This window comes from Streptopelia decaocto (genome assembly GCF_964273445.1).
Source record: "Streptopelia decaocto genome assembly, chromosome: 12".
Lineage (NCBI taxonomy): Eukaryota > Metazoa > Chordata > Aves > Columbiformes > Columbidae > Streptopelia > Streptopelia decaocto.
Window position 1 is genome coordinate 6,876,133 of NC_138667.1, and position 24,752 is coordinate 6,900,884.

The 24,752-nt window shown below is 54.6% G+C and overlaps 1 protein-coding gene across 2 annotated transcripts; it reads right to left on the bottom strand.

The window, feature by feature from the left end:
• Nucleotides 1–1,207: 1,207 nt before the first annotated feature.
• Nucleotides 1,208–24,454, bottom strand: LOC309445239 (proton-coupled amino acid transporter 1-like). 2 transcript variants are annotated; one of them, XM_082063815.1, is made up of 11 exons: nt 24,376–24,454; nt 20,478–20,625; nt 19,691–19,781; nt 18,405–18,493; nt 18,072–18,167; nt 17,245–17,329; nt 15,693–15,911; nt 15,356–15,454; nt 13,805–13,971; nt 7,709–7,878; nt 4,057–4,452 (listed from the first exon to the last, which is right to left on the bottom strand). In XM_082063815.1, exons 2-11 carry the CDS (start codon nt 20,618–20,620, stop codon nt 4,184–4,186), a joined length of 1,428 nt encoding a protein of 475 aa, XP_081919941.1. In that variant the 5' UTR covers nt 20,621–20,625; nt 24,376–24,454; the 3' UTR covers nt 4,057–4,183. The 2 variants fall into 2 exon arrangements, with proteins under 2 accessions (XP_081919940.1, XP_081919941.1); XM_082063814.1 differs by lacking the exon at nt 13,805–13,971 and having other exon boundaries at nt 1,208–4,452.
• Between the last annotated feature and the right edge of the window lie 298 nt (nt 24,455–24,752).

Here is a 24,752-nt window from a genome sequence, read left to right on the forward strand (position 1 = left end):
ACCCCCTGCTCCAAACCTCCAGCCCAACCACACAACATTTATGCTGCCCCAGCACCTCATGCTGCAAATCCTGCCACCAGCTTCATGTCCCAAGCCAAGGACTCACCCCACTCCCCAAACTACCCCAGGGATGCCACAGCACCCTACCTGCTGGCTTGAGGGGGGCTCATCACACGGAGAGGCTGAGAAAGAGATGGCACAGCAACCTCCCTCCTGCCTTAACCGCCAGGTACAGGACAAGCACCACTTGGCCTGGCCAGACCTCACACCACAACCCCCTTAACCCTCCACAGCTGGGCTTAATCCCAAATTAAAGCCAGGGGAGGGATGGAGCACTTGGCTGCAGCTGTGCAGATCCCCAACCCAGCTTTCCTCTGCCAGGACGGGCTTGTGAGCTTTGCAGTTCACCATGGCTGTTTTTAATAAAACTCTAAATACAGGCAGGTCCCCAAGGCAGGGTCAACCCCCTGCATGCTGACGGGACATTGTGAAGAGCAGGGTTGCCATTCCAGGGTTGCTGGTGGAGCAGTGTTTTCTTATGGCCAAAGGAAAAGATGGGGGTCACCTGCTCTGCCTGTTTCCTGCTCATAAACCCCAGCCTGTGCTCGCCTGTGCTCAGCCACTCCTCCCACCCTGGGGTTCAGGTGGCCTCGGATCCCCACCTGGGGACCAAACTCCCCATCAGCCTCAGAACTTTAAGGAGACTTTTCTTCAAGCAATTAACTCAAGCCCTCATTTCCGAACAGTCCCACTAACGACACACCACAATGGCAGGAATTATTGAGCAGCATGAGGATAAGCAGAGCTGCAACCATGCTGGTGTGGCACCCAGCCGTCTCCTCTGAACCCTCATGTGGATCAGCAGCATCTCAGCATCCACCACACTGTCACCATCCACACATCAAGCTCTTTTTTCAGTTGCAGTCCCACTTTCAGTATAAACCACGTTGCTGGGTCCCTGGACACAGACAAGAAGCCAAAGTGCAGCTTTGGTGGGGCAGAGAGGACAGCCAAGTCCAGCCAGCCCATAAAGGCTCTGCCCACAACCTACCTGCACAAGTGCATTCAGAAGGAAAATGATCATTTTCAGAGTAGCAAAACTGAAACACTTTTATTTGAAACCCTCAGCAGAGGCAGGAGTCTCATGTATTGCAATGGGGCTGGGAAAAACAAAGGGTCTGACCCTGGCCGCCTGCTGGGCTCCAGGGCTCCTGCTGTCGCATGGATGTCCCCTCCTCCCCAAGCCCTTGTTACTGGGTGGTATTTGCAAAAAAAAAAAGGAAAAAAAGAGAGGAGGTAAAAACAAACAAGTCCCAAAAGTTGTAGCACATCCACTGACATTAATGCCACAGCACTGCCCCATCCAGCCCAGCACAGCAGGGTCCACCTAGGAGACCCCTGGCACTGCTGCACACCTGGCTGGGGCACTGCCAGGTTGTTTTACACCTGCTTCATGGAAAAGAAGTCCCCATCTCACACCCCAGAGTGTTTTCACGTAAAAAATAGATTATATTTATTGATTAAAGTAAGATAATGTGATTGAGGTGCAGCGCCAGCTCTTCCACTGGGCAGCTACACACACTGTGCACTGACAATATCCATAGGCACGAAACATATACATTAATAATTTCTATATTTACATAATTTCCGTGGTTACAGAGCAGCCTACGGTACAGAAGTGTCAAGTTTTCAAGTCTGTTGTGTCCTGTGTCAGGTCCTCCTGGCTCAGCAGAGCCCCTCACGCCGTGTGCCCCAACAGCACATCTGGACTCATCTCTAAACACCCCCTGATCACCCCAATAAAAGTGAAGAACTGCAAAAAACATTTAATGCTGCTGTGATATCCCAGTCTCCTTGGAAATGAGGTCTTCACTGATTGCAAAGTGAGTTTGGGTGCTTAGAGCCCCACCAGCAAACCCATTGATGCCCGGTGCTGGGCTGGGGACATGCCCTGGCACACAGCTGTCCCCTAAAATGCAGCCAGCCCTCTCAGGGGGTACCAACAGATCTGGGGGCATGTACCAGACATCCCCTGCTCATAACAGCATGCTCTCTTCTGCCAAGGGTGACACTTGTGCTGTCAAACCCAACTGCAAGGGCCACGCCAGGGTCAGTACACAGTGATGGATGTGAATATTGCACGTTTCCCGTCCGTGGCATCCCCTGGAGTGCCCTCCCAGACCCCACAGTGTCCTCCAGGTGGATGATCTGAGTTAAAGCTTTGCTCTGCTCATGAAACCTTCACCAGCACAGACTTGGAGGAGATGACGTGAGCCCCCAGAGATGCAGCAAGCAGACGAGAGGCTGGAAAGGAGCAGTGACATGGCACAGACCTACCCCACACCTGGCCATGGGTCCATGTAACAGTATGGGGCACCCAAAGCAGAGCCAGCAAAAGGGACACAGTGCAAGACACTGAAACACCACCCATCGAGGAGGCAGGCTGCACGGACACCGCTCTGCACAGCCTTCTCCTCCCAGAAGCAGGTCAAGCACCAAACACCCCAAGCATCACCCATCCTCCAAAGACAGAACACAGCCCACCAGTGCTATGTTCACACTACTTTCCCACCACCACCACCAGCCTTTGCCCACCCCTATGGAGAAAAAGCTGTGGTGGAATGCGGGGATAACAGCTCTCCGGAGGGACCCACCATGCTGCTGGTGTTTGGGAGATGCTGTGTGAGCAGGAAGGAGTTAGCCCAGACCGGGGGTTGCAGAGGGGTGGCTTTCACACCGCTAGGAAAAGGCATCCCATGGAGGATGCATCTGTCCTCTTAAAACAAACAAAAACCTACTGGCAGAGCCCTGGACCAGGCTGCCCAGAGAGGGTGTGGAGTCTCCTTCTCTGGAGACATTCAAAACCCACCTGGACACATTCCTGTGAGATCTGCTCTGGTGAGCCTGCTTTAGCAGGTGGGTTGGACCAGATGATCTCCAGAGGTCCCTTCCAACCCCAACCACCCTGTGATTCTGTGAAATGCAAGGGAACCCTCCAGAGAGGAAGCTGGGCTCACCAAGAGGAAGGGAAGCAGCAGCATGGTGGGGACTGTCCCCCCTCCAAGCATGCACCAGCCACACAGCTAGAAGCAACAGGAGCACAGAGAGAAGCTGCCTCCTACCAGGGGCTGCAGAGCTGGGGCAGAGGCAGAGGATGCCACCAGGGAGGGAGGAAAGAAAGGTTAAAAAACAACAAAACCAAAAATACCCCACACATGGGGGTTTCGTGTGTGATTTGACATTCAGTAATGGCCTGCAGACACAGCTGGAGTGTGCCAGGCCAGCTCAGGTGCTGTAAACAAAGTGATGCATTTTTGCGGTGTGCAGGCAGCACGTGGTGACCCCCGGGGGCACCCCATCCCACGAAGGGAGATGCTCCCACCCAAAGGTGTCCAGCTTGGACCCTCATTACAGCAGACCCCATTTGCTCTCCACATGCATCGGATCCTAACATTTCCAAAAGCCAGACATTAGGTGTGTGTGCTGGATGGGGAAAAAAGTGCCACTACTGAAAGCATGGGACAGAGTTCGGCAAACCCTCCCGGGCCAGGGAGGTGCTGTGCCTGGTGCCCAGCTCAGCTCCCAGGGTGTCTGGAAACAGATCTGGAGCACGGCAGGAGCCAATGCCCATGTTCCGGGATCCCACCGCAGGAGAGCAGGAGAGTCCCAGGATGCTCCATACCTCAGGCTCCATCTGCCATCCCCGCAGGGCTGGGGTGAGGAGGCGGCTGCACGCTCCCCAACCTGAGCTGAGGTTTCTTTGTTGCTGTAAAAATAAAGTGCTGAGGGGGGAAATAAAAAACTGGCACAAAAAAGAGCAGTCCCTGTTTCCTGTCCTGACTGAAGGGACAAGGGAAATACAGAAAGGGTGGAATTTAAAAAGAAAAAAAATCAAAATGTACATCCCCAGGAGTCTTCGGCTCTCAAAGTGACTATTTACACAGGTGCTGTTTGGCTGTATCACCTGCCCGAAAAGCCCCCAGGGAAGGCACTGCCCCAGACCTCACCGCCCCAGCCGCAGCCCAGCACAGGACCCTGCTGCAGATGGGCGGCCACAGCGTCCTCTCGCAGACCAAACCCACCGCATTTCCCAAGGGGAGAGGGGAGACTGTCCCCAGGGGACCAGCAGTGCCCGTGTGCCCCCAGCACAGCGCCCAGAGGGGCTGGCGGGGCACAGGCACCATCACTGCACTATGGCACTGGTGCCGTTCACAATGGTGGCGGCGGGTGCAGCCAGCTCCACCAGTGCCTCGTACGTCCCCACCACGAATCCCAGGAAGCCGAAGAGGCTGATGGCGATGTCCTTGACGATGACAAAGGGGTGCAGGCCTTCTGCAGAGTAGGTGGCGATCTCCAGCAGCGGGGGGAAGATGAGAGCCAGGGCGCTGCTGCTGACGGAGCCCACCAGCGAGATGACGATGTCCAGGCGCGGGATGAGGATGGCCAGCACGCCTGGAGAAGGAGCGGACGCAACGTTAGTGCAGCTGGCTCCCAAATGGCAGAGACCCTCCCCTGAGTCAAAACAAGCAAAAACCCACTGCAAGGACTCCATCTGCCTGAATCATTCCTCTGCCCTTCTCCCTGACACAAGAGCTTTGAAGATGTGGCTGCATGTTTTCCAGCAACTCCTCCCCAACAAGCAATTAAGCCATTGCATTGAGTTAATGAAGTGCAGCATGCAGACCAAACCCTTTTTGTCGCCCCGGGCACCACCACAGTGAGCTCTGGGGCCGAGCGGGATGGGTGCCCCAGCAAACAGATGCCGCTGGCAGAAGATCGGCTGCTGGCCCCCCTGAGAGAACCAGCACTCCTGCTCCCCACACCTGGGGAGCCACAAAGCCTCAGAAACCCCATAAAACAGGAGGCAAAAAGCCATCTCCCCCCACTCCAAATAAATCCCTGTGGTTTGCATGTGTTTAGAGCTGCTCCAGCAGCAGAGCGCCTGCGGCACAGCCCAGGGGAGAACATTTGTGAGGTAAAAACTGCAGCCAAGGAAAATCCCCCTGGGAGACTTCTGACAGCTCACACTTAGCGGCTGCAAATTCCAGCGTATTCCCACTCCCCCTTCTCCTGCTCGGGACCAGGGGAGGATGGAGGGATGGTACATCCTCCTTCCAACCAGCCCACAGCCACCACCACCCGGGCATCGCAGTGTCAGTGTTTGGCGAGCAGATTTAAAATAAGGGATCATCTAGGTCCTGTTTCGCAACCGGGAGCGGTGCCCCTCAGCACGGTCACACACCGAGCGAGTTCCCTACCCGCAGCACTTGAGAGCATCACTGCTGCTTTTTGTTCAAATGAAGCCTGAGGAAAAGGCAACCAGGGCTTTGTACTGCAGAAGAGCATCCTCAGCAATCAAAGCAGACCTCAGTGCTTAATCAAAATAACCAAAAGAAATAAACTGGATTATTGCTTTGAAAGCTCTGCTTAGAAACAGGAGACACCTAGAACTGTGTCAGCTCCAGACTCAGTTGAAAAGAGACGTCTCGGGGCTCCCTTCCAGAAGGATTTGTTCATTCCTCAGCAATCAGCTACAGGCAAGAGAGGTTGGTGGAGCCTCCCTGAGCCAAAGATCACCCGCAGCACTGCAGCAGATGGAAGGCTTGAGAGACTGACAGCAGGCAAAGACACAAACAGGAGATGCTCCTGCACATCAACACCACTCCAGCCCTGCCGTTAAGGATAAGCCTAGAGACAAACCATCCCTCCACCATGGGGAACAGCAGCAAAAGTCCCCACAAAGCTGACCTGGAGGAAGTTTATCCCAGTTCCCAGCCCTGCACAGAGGCAAAGGAGTGCTCTGCCAGGTCTCTGCTGTGAGCAGCATCCCTGCTCCGGCAGCCTGTGGGGAAAGCAGAGCAGCCAACCGCCAACAGCACCCTCAGCCCACCCCACACCGCTCTTTGGACTCAGAGCAAACAAAATTATTAACCCCCCACTAAAACAAGCAGGGCTGAAGCACCAGCTGCAGTCCTCAGCCTCCAGGGGCAACGGTCCTGCTTTCCGCAGGTATTAATTCAAAGGGGTTTTAACTGTGCTGGTTTTGAAGTCTAAGCTTAAAAGACACCCATAAAAGGCACCCATACACCAAATTGCATCCTCTCTTTGGAAGCCAAAGCCGTGATGCAGGCTTGTTCTGTGGCCACACAATCATCCAATGAATATTCATGCAACCCCCCCAGTTGCTTTTATCCTCACCAGCAGTCAGAGAGACCTACAGGGAAAGGGGAGGGGAGGAGGTACAAAGGAACCAGCACCATTCAACCAACACCTCCACTGCCTCCCTATCCCCAAACGGCCACTGCCAGTGTCTAAAGCCATCCCGTCACCCCACGCCTTCATTTCCCTGGCCAGGCACACCCCAACACCCTCCAGCAGAGGCTCCCATCCCATGGGCAGGCTGCGAGCTCAACCACCAGCACTGGGGTGGTCAGAGAACGTGGTCCAGCACAGAAGGATTTCATGAGAGAGCTGGGTTCGTTCAGCCTGGAGAAAAGATGGCTGAGAGGGGATCTCATCAATGTTTATAAATATCTCAATGGTGGATGTCAAGAGGATGGACCAGACTCTTTTCAGTGGTGCCCAATGATAGGATGAGGGGCAACGGGCACAGACTGAAGCACAGGAGGTTCCATCTGAATATGAGGAGAAACTTCTTTACTTTGAGGTGCCAGAGCCCTGGAACAGGCTGTCCAGAGAGGCTGTGGAGTCTCCTTCTCTGGAGACATTCAAACCCACCTGGACACGTTCCTGTGTGATCTGCTCTGGTGAACCTGCTTTAGCAGGTGGGTTGGACCAGATGATCTCCAGAGGTCCCTTCCAACCCCAACTAGTCTGGGATTCTGTGATCCCTGCACCATCCCTCCAGCTGTGGGTGCTGGGCCAGAATGTGTTTCAGGAACTCAGCACAGAGGAGATGAGGCTTTGCCCACCTCCGTTAATGCAGCGTTTCTGACTCACCATTACTGAGAGCCCAGGAACTGGCAGCGTCCTGTTCTCAGCCATCTCCACCACCCTCCAGTTAGCACCATGCTCCTCTCAAGCACAAACTAGGATGCGGGGCCAGGTCCCTGATGCTCAACTCTCGTGCATCAGCAGCATCAAGCCATGACGAAAAGCTCTTTTTCAGCACATGATGCTTGCGAGCTCAGTCAAGCGTCTCAGCTGTGCTGACAACAGCAAGGATCTAGACTTCAGGAATGAAAGCCAGCCAAAATCTGATACTCCTGCACCTGATTTGCTCCACACGTTTCCCGAAGGTCCGCCAGGCTCTAACCTGGCATCCTGCTCCACCAGAACTTCACTGCAGGCAGCAGACACCATCAAGGGAAAGAGACCACCTGGGGCTGACCCAACCAGACCTGCCCTGTGGCCACAGGCACACCAAGGCTTTGTTATGGGTCATGCACCATTCTCAGTTGTCTTCTGCTGTGCTATACACTGCCATGAATGTCTGTACACAAGCACACCCATCCCTCACAGTCAGTGACCCCTTTGCAGCCACGTCTGTGTCACACAGGCCGGAGGAGCCCGGCTGCACGCTGTGTATGGAAAACAGGGCTCCAGGAGACTCCCCACTGCCCGGAATTCAGCAGCCGGGCCTGAGGCAGCAAGGAGAGGAGCAAAGGCTCTCAGCACCACCAGCCTGTGGTGGGAAGGAGGTGCCACATCCTCTTACGGGAACTCCAACAAGCTGCTTTCTACTCACAGGTCACGCCAACCAGGGCCACCCTGAGGAGCAGGTTGACCAGCCAGCCCCAGCGCTCCGACACCCGGGCGATGAGGGGGGGGATGATGATCTCGGCGGGCACGTAGAACTGCACGGCGTACGTGAAGAAAATCCCGATGGAGAAGAGCAGTTTGACAGCTTGGTATAGCCTGCAAAAGAGAAGAAGGAGACCCAGTGGGACACGCTCTTGCTCCAGCCCCCACGGCAGCAACAACAGAAAGTGGAAGGGGAACACTCTGCCAAGAAGGACTTCTGTGTGCCAGTGATCGTCCCTCCTGAACGCTCTGCTGGAAAGTTAGGCTGATGCATTCAATGTACAGAGACCTTTCCTGGACAAATGACAGCAAGGAGACAGCGCATCCTCCAAGCTGCAGCAATACATGCCCCCACACCTATTCAGAGGCTTTAGTCTTGGCTTTGTGTAAGGTATCATCAGTCCAGGAGTTGGGCCAGCAGCCTCTCAAATGCTGCTTCCCCTTGGCAAATCTTGTGGGCACAGATATTGAGAGCTACTTGAAAAATGAATGAACAAAAACAACAAATGGCTGTCCTGCTCCTAACTCATCCAAAGGCACAGGGGAAGCTGAGGTGTTGTTAGTCAAGGGACCAAGGGCTTACCTTGGTCCTCGACAAGTTAAGGCATCTGCCTGCATTTCTAGATGCTCACGTGTGCCACGCTGCCCTTGGCTGCACAAAGTAACACATCCTCCAGGTACCCTGCTCCCTTATGTAGAGATATAGGCTCCATACCACCCTCGCCGCTTGACCAGGCTGTACTCTGCAAGGTCTGCAGTGACACAGGGTGGCCTTCTTCATGATTGTCCTACACACACAGCCCTAAATACCCCCACTAGCATTGGTACTGCCAAGAGCTGCAATCCTGACTTTTGGCCAGTGACCCAGAATGAAGTTGCCTCCATCACCCACCCCTCACCTTCACCAATGAAATCCAGCCTCTGAGCTGAAGGAAAAAAACCACCACCTTTTCTCCTATTTGTAACCAGCTGAACTTTATTCTCTGTCATAAAATAGAAGATGAAGACTATCTTCAAAGAGTCTTATCAGCTGCAGCCATTAATATTTCACAGATCGTGATTACTGCTTGGCTTCTTAGGAGGGGGAAGAGAACAACACTGCTGGGATAAGTCTGGGCTTACAAAGCAAATGTCACCACCACCACCTGCAACTGAACCTCCTCCATGAAACGAAAAAGAGCAGTTATTTTTGGAATGCTGCATAATACATGTTTGAGGCAGTGACAGTTAAACGAGCAGTTTGGGCCGCGCAGGGGGAAGGTGGGGTGCAGACAGGCTGCAAACAGCACCCGAGGCTCACCCCGAGTCAGACCTCACGGCCCAGATCCCACAGCGACGCAGTGGGGGTGTGGGACAGAGCCTGTCACAGGTGGCAAAAAAGCCACCTCCCGGCCTCATCTCTGCCCGCAGCAACCCGGCAGCAGGAAAAGCTTCTTTAAAAGAGGAGTGATATCTAGTTACATCACACACGGTCCTATCTGGTCCCCAGCTCACGACATGCTGACCAAGCATGAAACATGGGTCCTGGCCACACCACTTGAGTAAATATGAAGTGGATCCAAGCTGAAAGAAAGGTATCCAGCTCCTCCTGATACCCCTTTACTTTCTTTGGGCCCAATACAGGGTCCTTCTGTATGTTGGCTCTCAGCATCCAGCTGCTACAACAACAATCCCAAACCAGAAAAGTCCAAATATTCACAGGCAAGACAACTCTGAACACTAATAGCAAAGTCTGGTGGAGTCAAATGTTTCTCACAGTCACAGGGGATGGAGCTGGGGATCACCCAAGCAAATAGGATGTTATGCAAGTCCATGGGATCAGATCAGATGTATCTGAGGTTATGGCAAACATCAGCCTGAAGCCACTTTGTCACCTTTAAAAGAGCAGTGTGATCAGAGAGAGAGGTCCCACTGCCTGCGAAGAAGTAAGTGTCAGGTCCACCTTCAAAAAGGATGAGAGAAGCTCCAGGCTAATCAGCCTCACCTCAATCCCCAGAAAACTAGGACCTAAGTCCTCCTGGCATCCATTTCCAGGTGCATATTGGACAGGGTGAACAGCCAGTGGGGATTTTTCAATCCTGGAAATATCCTCATGGGTGACCTGGATGAGCTCTCAGTGACCCAGAGCAAGTTCACACTAAGACCAAATTGGAGGGAATGGCGGGCACACCGTGGAACAGGACCTAACCAACATGGCGCCATGGGCAAAGTTCAAATGTAAGCACAAAACCCTGCAGGTGGGAAGGGCTGGGGCCCAGTTTCCTGACTGGCCAGGAGAACAGGACCTGGAAGTGTTGGTGGGCAGCAACTGAAGATGAGACAACAGCAGGACCCTGCAGTGATTAGGGTCAATCACATACCGGTTTGTGTTAGCAAAATCATAGCCAACAGGTTAAGGGTAGGGATTACTCCCTTGTTTGGGAGCTTGAGAAGCTACATCTTGTGTGCAGTCTGGAGACTCCCAGGACAGGACAAACACTGACCTAGCAGAGCAAGTTGAGTAGAGGCTGTTGGGGCTGGAGCACATGACATGTGAGAAAAGGCTGCAAGACCTGGGCTCGTTCAGCATGAAGAGAAGGTTAATGCGTATGCTATTACTGTCTTCAGCTACCTGATAGGAGAGCATGGAGAAGACAGAGAGAGATCCTTCCCAGAGCTGCACAGCAGAAGAACCAGGGACACTGGGACGGGGCTGCATCCCTAAAGGGTAGTTAAGCACCAGAACAAGCATCTGGAGAGGTGGGGAACCCCCCTCCTTACTGATAATTTAAGCTGGCCCTGCTTTGAGCAGGTAGGTGGACATGATGATCTCGAGATGCCCTCTCCAACCCAAATTACCCTGTGATTCCACAGGCAAACTAAAGAGAAAGCTACCAGAATCCAGAATGTGCCCACAAGTGACTCACATGCACAGTAGCCTTGAGCCACCTGTTCCACAGCCTGGATATTTTATAATTGTTTTTTCAGTTAAGTGACGCTGTAAAGCTATAAAGTACTTCCAGGCAACACATAATTAAGAGATGTTACTAAAAAAAGGTACAGAATAAGGTTGAGTACCAATCCTGTACAGGTCAGGAACCAGGATAACAAGCTCAAAGGGCATTTTAAACATCAACAAGAAGAAGATCTCAAGCGCTAGGCTTGACCCACAGAAAACACGGGTCCACGCAGGGTCCTGCTCTGCCAACCACAGCACCCATGTCCTTAACCCAGAGAGCCACGAAGGCCACCCCAACAAGTTGCAAGAAATGGCACACCTTCCTTCGACCGTAAGCTCTGTTGTTACCTACCTCCAACCAGCCATACGCAACCAAACATCCTCCCCCTCACTACAGCATTTCTTCACCCTCGAGAGGGTGGGGTGAAGTAACCCTCCCGAGGATGCAAGGAGGGATTTCTGCACAGCAGAGCAGTATTTCGGAAGCCGTGGTTAGACCTGGGGACTGGGAACTGACACGCTCCTCATTAGAGGAAGCTGCGGTCACAGAGGAATGAGGCTGGAGAAGTCCTTAGTCATCCTGTAACTCAACAATTCCCAACACGTTCATCAAATCTGTTCTAGAGACCTCTGGGCCATGGCTACAGCCAAGGAACGATGCGGCATCTGCACCACAATCCTCGCCTTGTCTCCCATGCTGCAGGCAAATCCCATGACTTCTCACCCACAGTCCTTATGACCGGCTCCTGCAGGTCAACTCTTTTTACTGCTGGGCAGAAAACCCGCAAACGAAGCAGAATGGGCAAAACACTCATTTCAAGGACAAGTCTCCACCCATCACCCACAGTTTAATGCATGGGAATGCAGCAGTCAATACTTTGGCCCAAGTATCCTAGCCCTTACTTTAGATAAACCATTTCCAAGTCCACTATTTATAGCCTCCATCAAATATTCTTCCAGAACATGCACAAACATCAAAGTGTTGAGTCACTGGGACCACAGCACACCCAGGCTTCCCCAGCATGGCTGCCAAAGGGCTATTCTCTCTATCTGAAAAACCCAACAGTTTTGTTCAGAAAAGTACTTTGATGGCATGCATGTGCACTTGAAACGGGATCTTTCTGTAGCTTATCAAGTCACACAAATCTCATCACCTTCTTCCAAGGGATGTCATTGTCATCCTTCAGAGCAAACAAAGCTGAGATTTGCCATGGAACCGCCCGGGGCAGCATTACAGGTCAGCAGACATCACTACAGGCTGTGGCATGACCTGATGCCCTGCAGAGCCCAAGACCTGGATCCGACCTGCTTCCCACCTTCAGAAACAGCAGCAGCATTTCATCCCCTCCACACCTCACTTCAGCTTGCTGAGCGGATGGGATTCACACCTACTGTGCTTGGCACACTGGGATTCAGATCTCCCTGCAACACAAGCCTGTTTTTCCACTGGCCCTGTCCCTCCTCACTGCAAGCAAGGACCCCGCAATGCTCCCAGCCCTGCAAGGGACAATGCTCTCAGCAGGTGCAGGACCTTCCGCCACACCAACATCCAGCAGTTCAGTCACTACACAGATCCAGCATGAAAGTCCATGCATTCTTCAAAGAAACCCACACAGCAACAATTAAAGCAAAAACAGGCTCTATTATTTTTAAATCCTTGCTTTCTCCAGAGCCCCACAGCTCTACAAGGTCAGCATGTGGAAACTCACCACTAACTCTAAATTTGAGTCTTGCCCAAATCCACTTCAACCGTGGGGAAGGGGCAGCCAGTCACGCTGCACAGCGATGGGCAGCTGCGAAGAGCAGAGCGGATGGGCTGGGGAGGGGGACAGGCACCCCCGGCTCCAATTCTCACCCTGGTCTCTTGCAGGATTTCAAGACAGCAGAGACATCAAAGTTAAACCGTTGAACTCCAGAGTGCTCCTAGGCAAACCCGCAGAAACTCTGTTGCCACAGGACAGTTTTCCAAGAAGCCTGTGGCATCAAAGCCAGTGCTCAGCCCCAGCTCTGCACCCAGGCGCCAGAGACGCTGCTGTGAAACCGCTCCTCACCTGTCGGCACCGTCTCCTGCCACACAAACACTTCGAAGCAGCATGTCATAAGAAGCAAGACATGGTTTTTTTTTCAGGATTTACTCAAATAATTCCAAGTGGAACAAGCTGGAAAAGGCATTTGTTCTCAATATATGTGTGCTCCACACTTCTTCTCCCAAAGGCAAGAGAAACCGCTTGAATTTCTCCTCCAGGGTGAATATGGAGCTCTGACACTGAGCAACCAGTTGCCCCCAGCACAGACCAGCACACAGCCCAGCCAGCTCCTGCAACAGCCACCAGCCCTGGCAAGAGGAGAAATAACCTCTCCAGGGAAGCAGGTCCAGGGTCAGGCCATGTGTGTCTCCGCAGGGCTCCAGCCAGCGACCCGAGAACCTCAGGAGGCCTCACCAGATCCCAGAGGAGGACAGACAGGTTTGGGGAGCTGCAGAGCTCAGCCCCCATGGGAAGGAAGGGGTTTCCTCACAGCACCAGCGCTCACAGGCAAAGCCTGGGCTCAAGCTGAGCCACGTCCAGGCACAACATGGAGCCCAGGGAGTGGGAGTTCAAGCTCCAGGGCTGCAAACAAGGAATGCAGCCCATGTGTGGAGACATCACATCTCAGCCCCTCTGGGAGCTCCCAGTTTTGGGTTAGTTTTCCATGTGCTTCATCTGGGGAAGAGAAGCGGTTTTTGCGCTGTTCAATGACCTTTTGATACAGCCCCACAGGGTCTGTATTCAATATCTGCCAGCTGCAGTGCTGCTTAGCCCCCAAAAAGACACCAAGAAAAAGCCAAGAGCTGCACCCATCCAGGCAGGGAGCACGAGGGACCCCAAGGAATCAGCCTGAGCTGCAGAGCCAAGACCAAGCTCAGACAGCACAGCAATGAGCCTTGACAACCCTAAACCAGCTCCTTTGGCCAGTTTGGCTATGGCATGGTTGATCTTTCTGTAAGCTCACCCAGATCAGTTCTCCTAAGGAGTGACGTCCCCCACTGTCCCCTCTCCTGCCTCTCTGGCTGGGACGTGCCCCCTTCACCCCCCAGCCCCTCCGCTCCCCACAGGGACTCACCAGCAGTTGGGCAGGTTGAGCGTTATGCTGGCCTGAATGTCTGCCCCAAAGCGCAGGTACCCCAGGACACCCAAGCTGATGTACAAGATGGCGACAATGGTCATCCCCACGTAGAGGATGACTGGGAACTGCCGGGGGTTCTTCATCTTGTTTTCCAGAGGCAAAATCTGGGAGAGGAGGGAAGGATGATGACAGAGCAGCAGGTTGCCCCCGCTCCTCTATACGCCCCAGCTCCATGGCCAAGCACAGTCCCCCCATGCCAGGGGACAGGATGGTCACACATGGAACTCTGCAGGGGAGATCTGATTTCTGTGCTCCCACTTGAGACCTTCACGCTTGGCATGGCAGGTCCCCAGCAAGGTCACCCATGTTCTCGCCTTAGCGAAGGGACCTGCTCCCTCCCTGTGGCAGGAGCTGTGCCCACAGGTGCCTGGTGTTTCCAGTTGATGCCATCTACACTACACTCTGCACCCCAAAACAGCACAGCCACGCCCATCGTGTCACATCGTCTTATTTTCCCCAGCAGGTCCTGGAAAGACCAAACACTTTCTCCTGTCTTATGAAGTTTGTCCAGACAGATTTCAACCAGGCAGGACAATAAAAACAAAAGGAAGGACAGAGGCAAGTCCTTCACGCCTATACTACTAACATTTGCTTTCAAATATAGGACTTCAGCAAACATTTTTATAGCTGTCCTTGGGTGGTGGGGATTTAAAGAGACACTGGCAGAGCTGGTGAGGAGGCAGGACCAGAATAGCTTTTATTTGCTTCTCCACCTCCAAGTCATGTGAGGAAGAGAGGATTTGTGCCTCACTGTCAGCCAGAGCCCTCCGCCCTGGGCACCGCATTCAGTAAAAGCTCCTCCTGTAATGGATTTGGCCCTCTCACACCCTGTGCTTACAGCTTATATTAAGAGATGAAAACAGTTTTCGCTCCTTTGAAGGGAGCTCCCGGAAACAACCGACAATATCTTAAGGAGCCATTAAGCTCTCCACCCACCCACACAGCTTTTTTCCACAGACACAGACGGTCTATTTACAGCATCTTGTATGAGAGGCACATGCAAATCCAGCCCCACGGCAGGCTGGGGCCACGCGGCTGCCCAAGGGAGACCTCAGCGCCTCTGCAGAGACGGGGGAAAAATAGATCACTTTCTTTTTTAATGCTTTTTGGCTTCCCACTTAAGCAGCTTCAGGATCCAGCCTGATAACAAGACTCAGGACAGTTCCTCGTCCACAGGTCAGGCAGCTGAGCCGAAGGCGGCTGCCAGTGCGATTCCCAGCAGAGCCTGATCTACTGCCAGATACAGCCACCTTCAAAGCAGCAACGTGAGGTTTGGAACATGTTCTCCTCCAGCCTCAGATGGAAGCAACAGGGTTTGACCCAGGAGATAGCCTGGAGGCTAAAGCTAACAGCATCATCCAGAATTTGGGCTACTGTCAGAGAAACTCATCCGCAAACACAGCTGCAGCGCAGAGCAGGTGCTGCAGCAAGCCCGAGCATGGGCTGAGCCTCCCATGCAAGCAGCCTCGCTGCCACATGCCAACTTACCACCCCGATGCCTTCGAAAGCAAAGATCGCGGTGCCAAAAAAGAGAGGGTAGGTCTTCCAAGCTGCTGCTAGAGGCAGGTCACTGGGATCGGGAATGTCCTGGAAAAAAGCCCACACAGAGTTCAGATGTGGGGAGGACAGGGAGGACCTGGCCCACTCCCACTGCTCCCTGTCGCAGGCCCATGCTGCAGAGAAAGTCCTGCAGAGCAGAGTGTAAGGACTGTGCCCACGGGAAAGAGCAGCACCCCACAGCCTGCAGACATCCCATCACTGAGCTCCCCCACCTGCCAAAGCATCGGACATCACAGAAGCAATGAGGGGAGCTGTACACACGTACCCTGACGATGTACTGGTAGATCATGATAAGACTGGTGAGCATGGCCACGTTGGCCAGCATGGAGAAGATGGACAGGACCTTGAGGTTCTGGATGAATGTGAGCAGCACCACAAAAGGCAGCAGGGAAAGTATGTAGAGCCAGGAGTCCATGGTGGGGGTCATGGTCACCGTCCTGTTCGAGCTGCAGTCATTGGTGGTCCCATTTGCTGCAGATATGACCTGGAGAAGCACAGGAACACTTGATGAACTACATCGTGCAGGTCTGAGAGCCATCAATCTTGGCAGTGCACCTTGGGTGTGTCAGACTCCTGCCCCATCAGCTCACATTCGCACACAGCTGGTCAAATAAAATCAAAGCAACATGGGTTTTCAGGTAGTTTTGAAGCAAATCCCTGTTACCTTGCAAGGAAAAGAGCTGGGACCAGCTACGGCATCTGAGCCCAGACAGCAAAACCACCCCATGTTCGCCCATTTATTCCTCCCGGCCACTCCACAGGGCAGCACGAGGGGCATCTCCTCGGCTGCTGCTCCCAGAGCAGAGGCAGAGCCCGTCCATCCTCTGCCACCCACTGTCAGACCCCCGAGAACCTGCTCTGAAGCTGCCGGGTGTCAGGGCAGGGCTGGGGAAGGTCACAGCCACGCTGGTAGCGACCGGAGCATGGCTGCACAAGCACAGGGGGAACAAGGCTGAGCGAGGCACTGAGCTGGTGAGGCTGGGAACAGGGACTTGTTATTCCCAGTTTCTGACAGCGTGGGAGCCAGCCAAGCGGTTCAGAGTTTCTGTTTATTTCCTCCCAACGCCTGGCAGAAGGAAACTCTTTCCCTAAATATGTAATTAAGCCCCAGAGCCACGGGATGAGGCAAGAAACTGGAAGGCAAACAGGTCTAAGAAAGGGAGCAGAGAGGTTACCACGTTCCAAAATTTAAAGGGTGGCGACAAAGACGATAGAGACTCCCCTTTTACAAGGAGTCATACGGAAAAGACATGGGGCAGTGGGTACAAGTTACTCCCAGGGAGATTCCAATTGGACACAAGAGGGAAATTTTTCCCCAGGGAATTTGTGGATTCCCCAACATTGGACACTTTTAAGATTCAGCTGGACAGGGGGCTGGGCCAGCTTGTCTAGACTGTGGTTTTGCCAAGAAAGGTTGGATCATATGATCTTTGTGGTCCCTTCCAACCTGGGATTCTATGACATGACCATCTAACACAGAGCATCAATAAACCAATTAACTGAGGCAGCAGGACATCAAAGACACAGTCCCTCTGCTTTCATCATGTTCCTTTCCCAACCAGGAATGGTCCCCGCTTCTCCTGGGTGACATGGACAGCTCAGCACCTCTGCACACGGAGCAAACTCACAGGGATTCTCAGACAAACCTGCCCTGTTTGAACACGAAAACAAATACTTCAAAATACTTGGGCAGAGGAGCAGTACCTTCCTGAGCAGCATCAGCTATGGGAAGCGGACCTTTGGTGGAAAACAGAGCTGTGACCCAAACGCCTCCAACACCCATTCTCACCTTCCCCTTGCTCATGAATAAGTCTGACCTGTTTCAGATTGTCAGCCAGAAAGACAAAGTACACGCAGCAGAAACCCAACTGAGTGACGATCAGGAAAAGTGCCACTACACGCCTAGAAAATAAAAAAAAAAAACACATTGGTTAGCCAGGCCATACAGAAGAGCGAGCCTGCTTGGGTTGCTTGAGGCCTGCAATCAAACACTGCATGGACGCTGCTCCATGGGCTGGGATGTGCAGGTCAGAGCATGCCCAGATTGCTTCTCTTCAATGCTCGGGAAAGACCACATCTCCATCTAACCTCACAGACCTCAGGCTCTCCCATCTCCCCCTCCCACCACCTCCACAGGGTCAGCCTCAAGAGGACACTCAGAAGGAAAGTTTAGCATCTCCAGTCTGCTGCTGAATTGTCACAGCTGGAGGCAACGCTCCCCACACACAGGAATAGGTTGATTTTCCCAGCGTCTGATGTACAATGTGATCTGTGTGCAACATCTGTGTGATGTGGGACATCCACAGGGCTGGCAGCATCCCTGGGAGGCACCACTAGACATGCTCAGTGTCTAACGAGATGGGCCAGCACTGAAATACATGTTATTTACCCTTTTCTTACACTGCAGAGACTTACTTCTCCCTTTAGTATAAACTACATCTGGTTCAGGACAGAACTGGGTCAAAGATCTCAACATTATCCCCCGGGGGACATCGAGCACTCAGGGGAGGTGAGCCAAATAACATTTTGTGTCAGTTGTGCCCATCTGGCCACACAGCTCAGAGACCAGTGGGCTCTTCTGTCCCAGTTGCAGCATGTGCTGGTCTTAAAGATGAGTTCCCCATCCAGAGGAGGGAACAGGTACCTTCCCCAAACGGCATGTGTCCGCAGACACGCGCTGGGAGTCGATTCCAGCCCGTACATCACAGTATCCCCATAGTCCACAAACTGCTTCTGGAACCTGTTCAGAGAAGAGCAAGAAAAGGGACGTCACATCAGCCCTGTCTGCTGGCTCCCAAGGCAAACAATGGCATTAATGGGGAAACTGTTCTTGCGAAAAAGGCCACAAGTAGTTCCTGACCGAGGCTTTGACATGGGCAACTTGCTGTTGAGGAGCTTCAGAAAAACAACCGGGCTTGTTGGGAATGATGGAGGAGTTGTAGGAGCAGCAGTGCTGAGAAGGGGAGTCGCTCCTTACCTGTAGCAGAAGTGATGGGCGCATTTCACCAGGATGCCCATGCAGTGCACAGCCACGACTCCCATCACCAGCAGGCTCAGAGGACCCAGCTGCAGGGGAAGAGAGGGGGAAGGCTGCACTCTGATGGCCAGAGGCAGAGCTGCACCGTGGGGTTTTCTTCCAGACAAAACCCCACGGGCTCCGTGTGCCAAAACACGGCCGGAGGCTGAACTGGAGCGCGGGTGCTGCTCCCAGGAACCAGCCCCTCAGGACTGAGTAACCCTACAGAGAGCCATGAACTTGGCTGGAATGATACAAAAGAAGCAAGGTGGGGCAGCCTGGGCATAGCAAAGTGCTTCCAGGGTTGTTTTTCCAAAGTATCTTGCAAATTGCTATTATACAGGTGATGAAGAGGTCATGGTTTGGACAAAGGAAGGAAGTTTTCTTTTTAAATTCTTTTCATTTTTCAATCTGAGCAATAGGAACACTGCATTGCTTCGTGAGGAAGCCCGGAGCAGAGCAGCAAGGTGGCCGTGAGGAAGCCCGGAGCAGAGCAGCAAGGTGGCCGCACCTCTCACACGGACAGTAGTCACTGGGGTATGACACAGACCCTGAGGAGCTGAGTGTCAGGACAGAAGCAGTGGGGATATGTGGCAGTGGCCAGGGCTGCTGTTTGACCTCCAAGTGTGACCTCAGCCCTCAGGCAGCAAAGCTGCATCACGGCCACTGATCTCCACAGCACCAGTGCCACAGGGCTGGGTCAGCCCAGGTGAAACCCCATTGCCATCTCCTGCCACTGGCATTAACCACTGACCAACGGGGTCCGTTATGTGTGCGCTGTGCTCGTAGGACCCTCAGGAGGCACAACAGCCTGCTCACCATGAACTGTCGGGGACAAACCAAGGTGAAGGTCCTGCTCAGCCTGCCACCCACAAGACCAGGGCAAGGAGATGCCACCCGAGTGGAGCATTTTGGGAGAAAGATGCTGATGCTGCAGGGGCCGGGAAGTTAACACCCAGCTGGGTGCAGAGCCATGGACCCAGCACCCTGCTTGACCCCAGCAGAGGAAACCACAGCCCCAACTTGCACACTGAGCTACTCGAGACCAGCCAGCACAATGCAACAGCAGCAAACACAGTCTTGGCAGCAAACAAGGCAAGCCACAGAGCCCAGGTGCAAAGTCTCACAAGCCACCAAGCACCAAGAGGTATCTCAGCTGGGAGTTGAGCCCTCACACCGGCCATATCAGCTGCACAGTGCCCTGAGGTCACCCTGCCCCTGCACAGCGGGGCTCAGAGCTGCCTTACCAGGATGCCGGCGTTCTTCACAGCCAGGGGCAGACCCAGCAGCCCTGTGCCTACATTCCCCTTCAGCAGATGGATCAGGGTCTGGTACCACCTGAGGGAGAGAAGATGCAGATATGACCATTGGCAGATACCTGCACCCGGACCATGCACAGTCTCAGCCCTTGGCTCATCCTGCTCGGGGTCCAGCAGCTCTGAGCTGCTGTGGGAAACACACATGGGGATCTGGATTCTGTCCCCTGAACCCAGCTCAGCCCAGTGGCTCTGAAGAAGGATGGGAACGAACAACAGATTTTGGGTAGGCATTTGCAGAACCAGCTTTGAGGCAAAACCCATCACTAGTGTAGCTCAGCACCAAGGGGCTGCACAACAGGCAAGTCTCTGAGATGAAGGGATGGGTCTCCCTTGGGGCAAGACAACATTCTCCGCTCATGTGGGTAAGGCATAAGGAAGCCCCCAGGGCATGGCTGCAACATGCCCAGGTAACCTCTGAAGCTGGACATGCTGTTTGCTCATCACGGCTCCCTATCAAACCTAGCTGATGTGGGGGAACATTGGGAAAAGCACCAAACACTGCCCACTGCCAGCAAGTCCAGCTTCACTGGAGAGCAGAGAATGACCCTGAGGCAGCTGCCCACTTGGTGCCAGCACCCCATGGAGGCAAGACCACAGCTCTGCCCTCAGCACCCCATAAAACCACAGCTCCAGCATACCCCAAGGAAAGCTGGCAGACAGCAGGGAGCCCCCATTACCTCCCAGCCAGCCCAGGAGGGAGGGAAGCATCACTCACGTTGTCCCGTTGGTCTCTCTGAAGCGCTGGTAGGACTCGGGGTGGGCAAAGCCGTTGATGCCACCAGGTGGGCTCCCCTCTGGTGTGACATCCGTGGAGCTGTAGTCATTGTAGTCCTCGCTGCGCAGGCGTCGAGTGGACATGGTCTCTGTGGGGGGAGCTGCATTAGGAGTGCTCAGCTCAACACCCCCATTCTCGGGCTCCCTGGGGTCAGCCATTGTGCAGAGAGACCAGCTCGTACTACCAGAGCAAGGTCTGCTCCAGGGCTTTTATACAGCAACATGCTCCCGCCCAAGCAATCATGGAGCTGGCATGTCCCAAGGTCAAACGTGCACAGTATGTTCCCAATAGCTCTTCCTGCAGGTTCATGACCCCAACTCAGGCACACCTGGGTTCAGGATCCTGCAGACAGAGCTTGGATGTGACCCACTTTGCATCAGGCAAGGGACCAGCTCTAAGGATGGCGAGTGCGGCGCCAGGGGCAGGGAGGGACATGCTGGCAGAGCATCCCCAGCCCTGGCACCCAGGACTCAGGCTGTCAAGAGAACGGCCAGGAAAGAACAACCACTTTTAACCCGCACACAGTTTGCTGCAAGAGAACAGCTTGCTCTTGTCAGGGAAGGGAAAGTTTCCCCAACGGCCCTTAAAATAAATAAATAAACAAATAAATAAATACATATATAAATAAATAAAGACTTTGTATCAAAAAAGAACTGATTATGCTCGATCAGGCAGGAGAACAGGCCATGGGCTGACAGCAAACCACCCAACCCGAAGTTTTCACAGCCACAGAGGTTGCTGCAGGACTATGGGGCTTCCCAGGAAGAGGCACCTGCACAAACTGGAGCTCTTGCTCCAGCTAAAACCCCAGCAGAGTCCCACAAGACAGGAGCACCAGCACAAGCCCTCCCCAAGGACACAATCCTCCTGCCTTCGGCTGGAAAGCACTTGGCGGGGTAATTTCCACACATGCCCTAAAAAGCTCCCGTAGCTTCTGCACATCCTGCTGCTCCCCTCCCCAAAAAATGCCTTTGCTTCCTCAGTTCCCTGGCTGCACCCAGCACCCCAAGTGCCTGCTGGAAGGGGCACCGGGGACAGGGAAGTTATCTGCCAGCCTCTTGCCACACAGCCTGGTGATTCGGTCCCTGCCCCAAGGCTCCTCCAGGGTATCACCGCCCCAGGCATCATCCACACACAGTCCCAGTTCTCCCCATCCCAGTGCTGGTGAGGAGTGGAAGCAGGAGAGAAATGTCTCCTGCTAGACAGCTCCTACCAGGTCACACAAGTGACCCTGGCACAGACCCAAACGTTAGTCTTTGCAGGGAACGCTCTGCCCAGGCTGCTCAGATCCTGCTCCATCCCCCGACCCTCAGGCATCCCACCTCCCCATCACCATACTCTGCAAACCTGGCTGTTACTTGCAAAAAAAAAAAAAAAACAAAAGCTGCAATCGCTCAAATGGTCCAGCCTCGCAACCGGAAGGGAAGTAGGGAGCAAGGGACTTTGCTCAACTCTGGATGCTTGCTCCAGATCCCGGCCGCTCAGAAGCAGTTACTCAAGCCGCAACAACGCTGCTTTATTTCCTGTGGCACCAGGCAACGCCGGCAGCAGAAAGCAGCGCCAGTCTGTCCTACACAACACCAGCCTCCAGAGCAGCGGAGAGCCCAGGCCGGGCAAGCCGGGATGCAGCCGGGTGCTCAGGAGCTGAAGGCAGTACATCCAGCACTCCTGCCCAGCCTCTTCCCTCACAGCCAGGCCACGTAATCACAGCCTGAACCAGCTCTGCCACAGGCAGGGCGATGCGGTGAGGCAGGGACTGGGAAGAGCGGCAGCATGAGTTTACACAAGAAAGCGTTAGAAGCTATTTGTCATGGGTGCCCGAAGGACAGGGGAGAGACTTGGGAGGTTTTGCCAAGCACCTGGGGCTGGTGGTTGGCAAGGACAGAGGCAGAAGGGCTGCCAGGGAGGGGTCAGGCACAGATACCCCTCCCCAAAGACAGCCTGCACTTTATCTGAAGTACCCAACAGCAATATCCTCCAGATAAAACACAACACGGTTACATCGGTCTGCCTGATTGCTCCCCATTATTTTATTTTTTTCTTCCCAGCCCCAGCTGCTTTTTGCTTTGAAGAGCCAGGGAAATGCATTCATCGTGACTTGCCTTCTTTGTGTCTGGATTAAAGGTTGCATAGCAGCAGGGAGCAAACACTCAGCTCCCCCGCAATCAACAAGAAGCTGCAAAACTTGTCTCATCCACACAATTAATATTTCAAACAAAAGCAAAACCACACTACACCATTGCCTCGTCATTGCAATGACAAGAACGGTCTCATTCATTTTCTACTTTAAAACCAACTCCTCATCAGCTTTCATGTGCATTTGTTTCCACCCCTCCACACGAGTAATTTCACTGTGGTGAGTGAAGCACCCAGGAAAGCTGGGTGTGGGGGTGACAGCAATCTGTCCCTTAGAGTGACAACCCCACGCCAGAAGTCAAAAGCAAGATGTAACTTGCTGCTGACCCTGACAGCTCTCCCCAGCCGAGCAGGGCCTGTGTGCAGAAAGACTACACGAAATCTTCAGGAAAGGTGGGCTGCAGGGCAAAACTCACTGCTGCTCCCCACGACACATGTTGAATCCTTTATTTCCACAGCACTGCTTGTCACCCATCCCAGCATGACATAAGGGAGAGCCAGCACTGCTAGATCCCCCTCCTGCCTGGTCCCACTCCCCTGCCCACAGGGAAGCTGTGGCCAAGATCCATCCCCAGGCTGTTGTGCCCACAGCACCTTCCAGACATGACAGCCACACCAGCTGTGTCCCCACAGCATCAATCCTTTGGTCCCTGTGCCACTCAGTGCTCCTACAGCCCCAGAGTCACCCCCAGTCTCACCTTTCCAGCACTTCACAGCATGGCCTGGTCTCCCCAGCCTGGCTTCTCCCCACAGGGAGGTTGCTCGGGACAAACCCCCACAGTCCCTGCAGCTCCCGCCCCAGCCGTGCTGGGCTGCCCCACTCCCCCTCCACGCTGAGCCCCCCGCCAGCAGTGTGGCTGCACCCCACAGAGCACGGGGCTCCCTGAACCCTGCAGCTCACCACACAGCATCCTGCACCCTTACTAGCACCTCACACCCGGTGCACAACACAGATGCTGTGCCCCCCAGACAGTCCAAGGGGAACCCTGCAGGCTGCCAGCACCCCCACAGGGCACCACCAGCACCCCTGGGTGCCCATGCAGGGTCTAGGCAGACCCAGAAACCCACACGAGCTCTGGGCACCCTAAGGCATTGCTGCAGGCTGCTAGGACCCTCAGAGACCTCTGGGCACCCCCGCAAGCTAGCAGCACCCCCCCGCACCCACGTAGGCTCTGCACACACACATGGCCACATAAATGGGCTACCAGCACCCCCAAGCTCCCCTGAGCACCCATGGGGGCTGCCAGCATGCTTCTGCACCCTTGAGCATCCACGCCTGATGCCAGCACCCCCAGGGACCTCTGTGCACCCACACAAGCTGCCAGCTCCCCCCTACAATCCCGGCCACGTACAAGCGCTGCCAGCGAACCCCTGCAGCCCCAAGTCCTGTCAGCACGCCCAGGCTCCATTGAGCACCCACACCGGCTGTCAGCTCTGCACCCCTGAGCACCCACACCGGCTGTCAGCTCTGCACCCTGAGCACCCACACCGGCTGCCAGCTCTGCACCCTGAGCACCCACACCGGCTGTCAGCTCTGCACCCCTGAGCACCCACACCGGCTGTCAGCTCTGCACCCTGAGCACCCACACCGGCTGTCAGCTCTGCACCCTGAGCACCCACACCGGCTGCCAGCACCCTCGGGACCCCGCGCACCCCTGCGGGCCGCCAGCCCCCTCCCGCACCCCCGGTCCCGCTCCCGCACCTCGCTGCCGCCCCACGCCGCGCAGACCCGGCCGGGCCCGCTCCCTCGGCCCGCGCCGTCACGTGACAGCCGGCTCAGCTGACCGCGCCACCCGCGCCTGCGCACGGAGAGCCGTGAAGGCGCGGGGCGGGGCGAGGCGAAGCGGGGCGGGGCGAGGCGAAGCGGGGCGGGGCGAGGCGAAGCGCGGCGGGGCACTACAGCGCCGCCTGGCGGACGTGGCGGTGGCGCGGGCGGGGGGGTTGGTCTCGCTGCCCCGCGTGGGGCAAAGGCGAGTACGGCTGAGCCCTGCGCCCCCCACGCGTGGGCAACGAGGAGCACCGCCCGCAGCGCGGCTGTTCTTTGGGCGGGGCCTGCAGAGCAGGGTAAGGCTGGCAGGT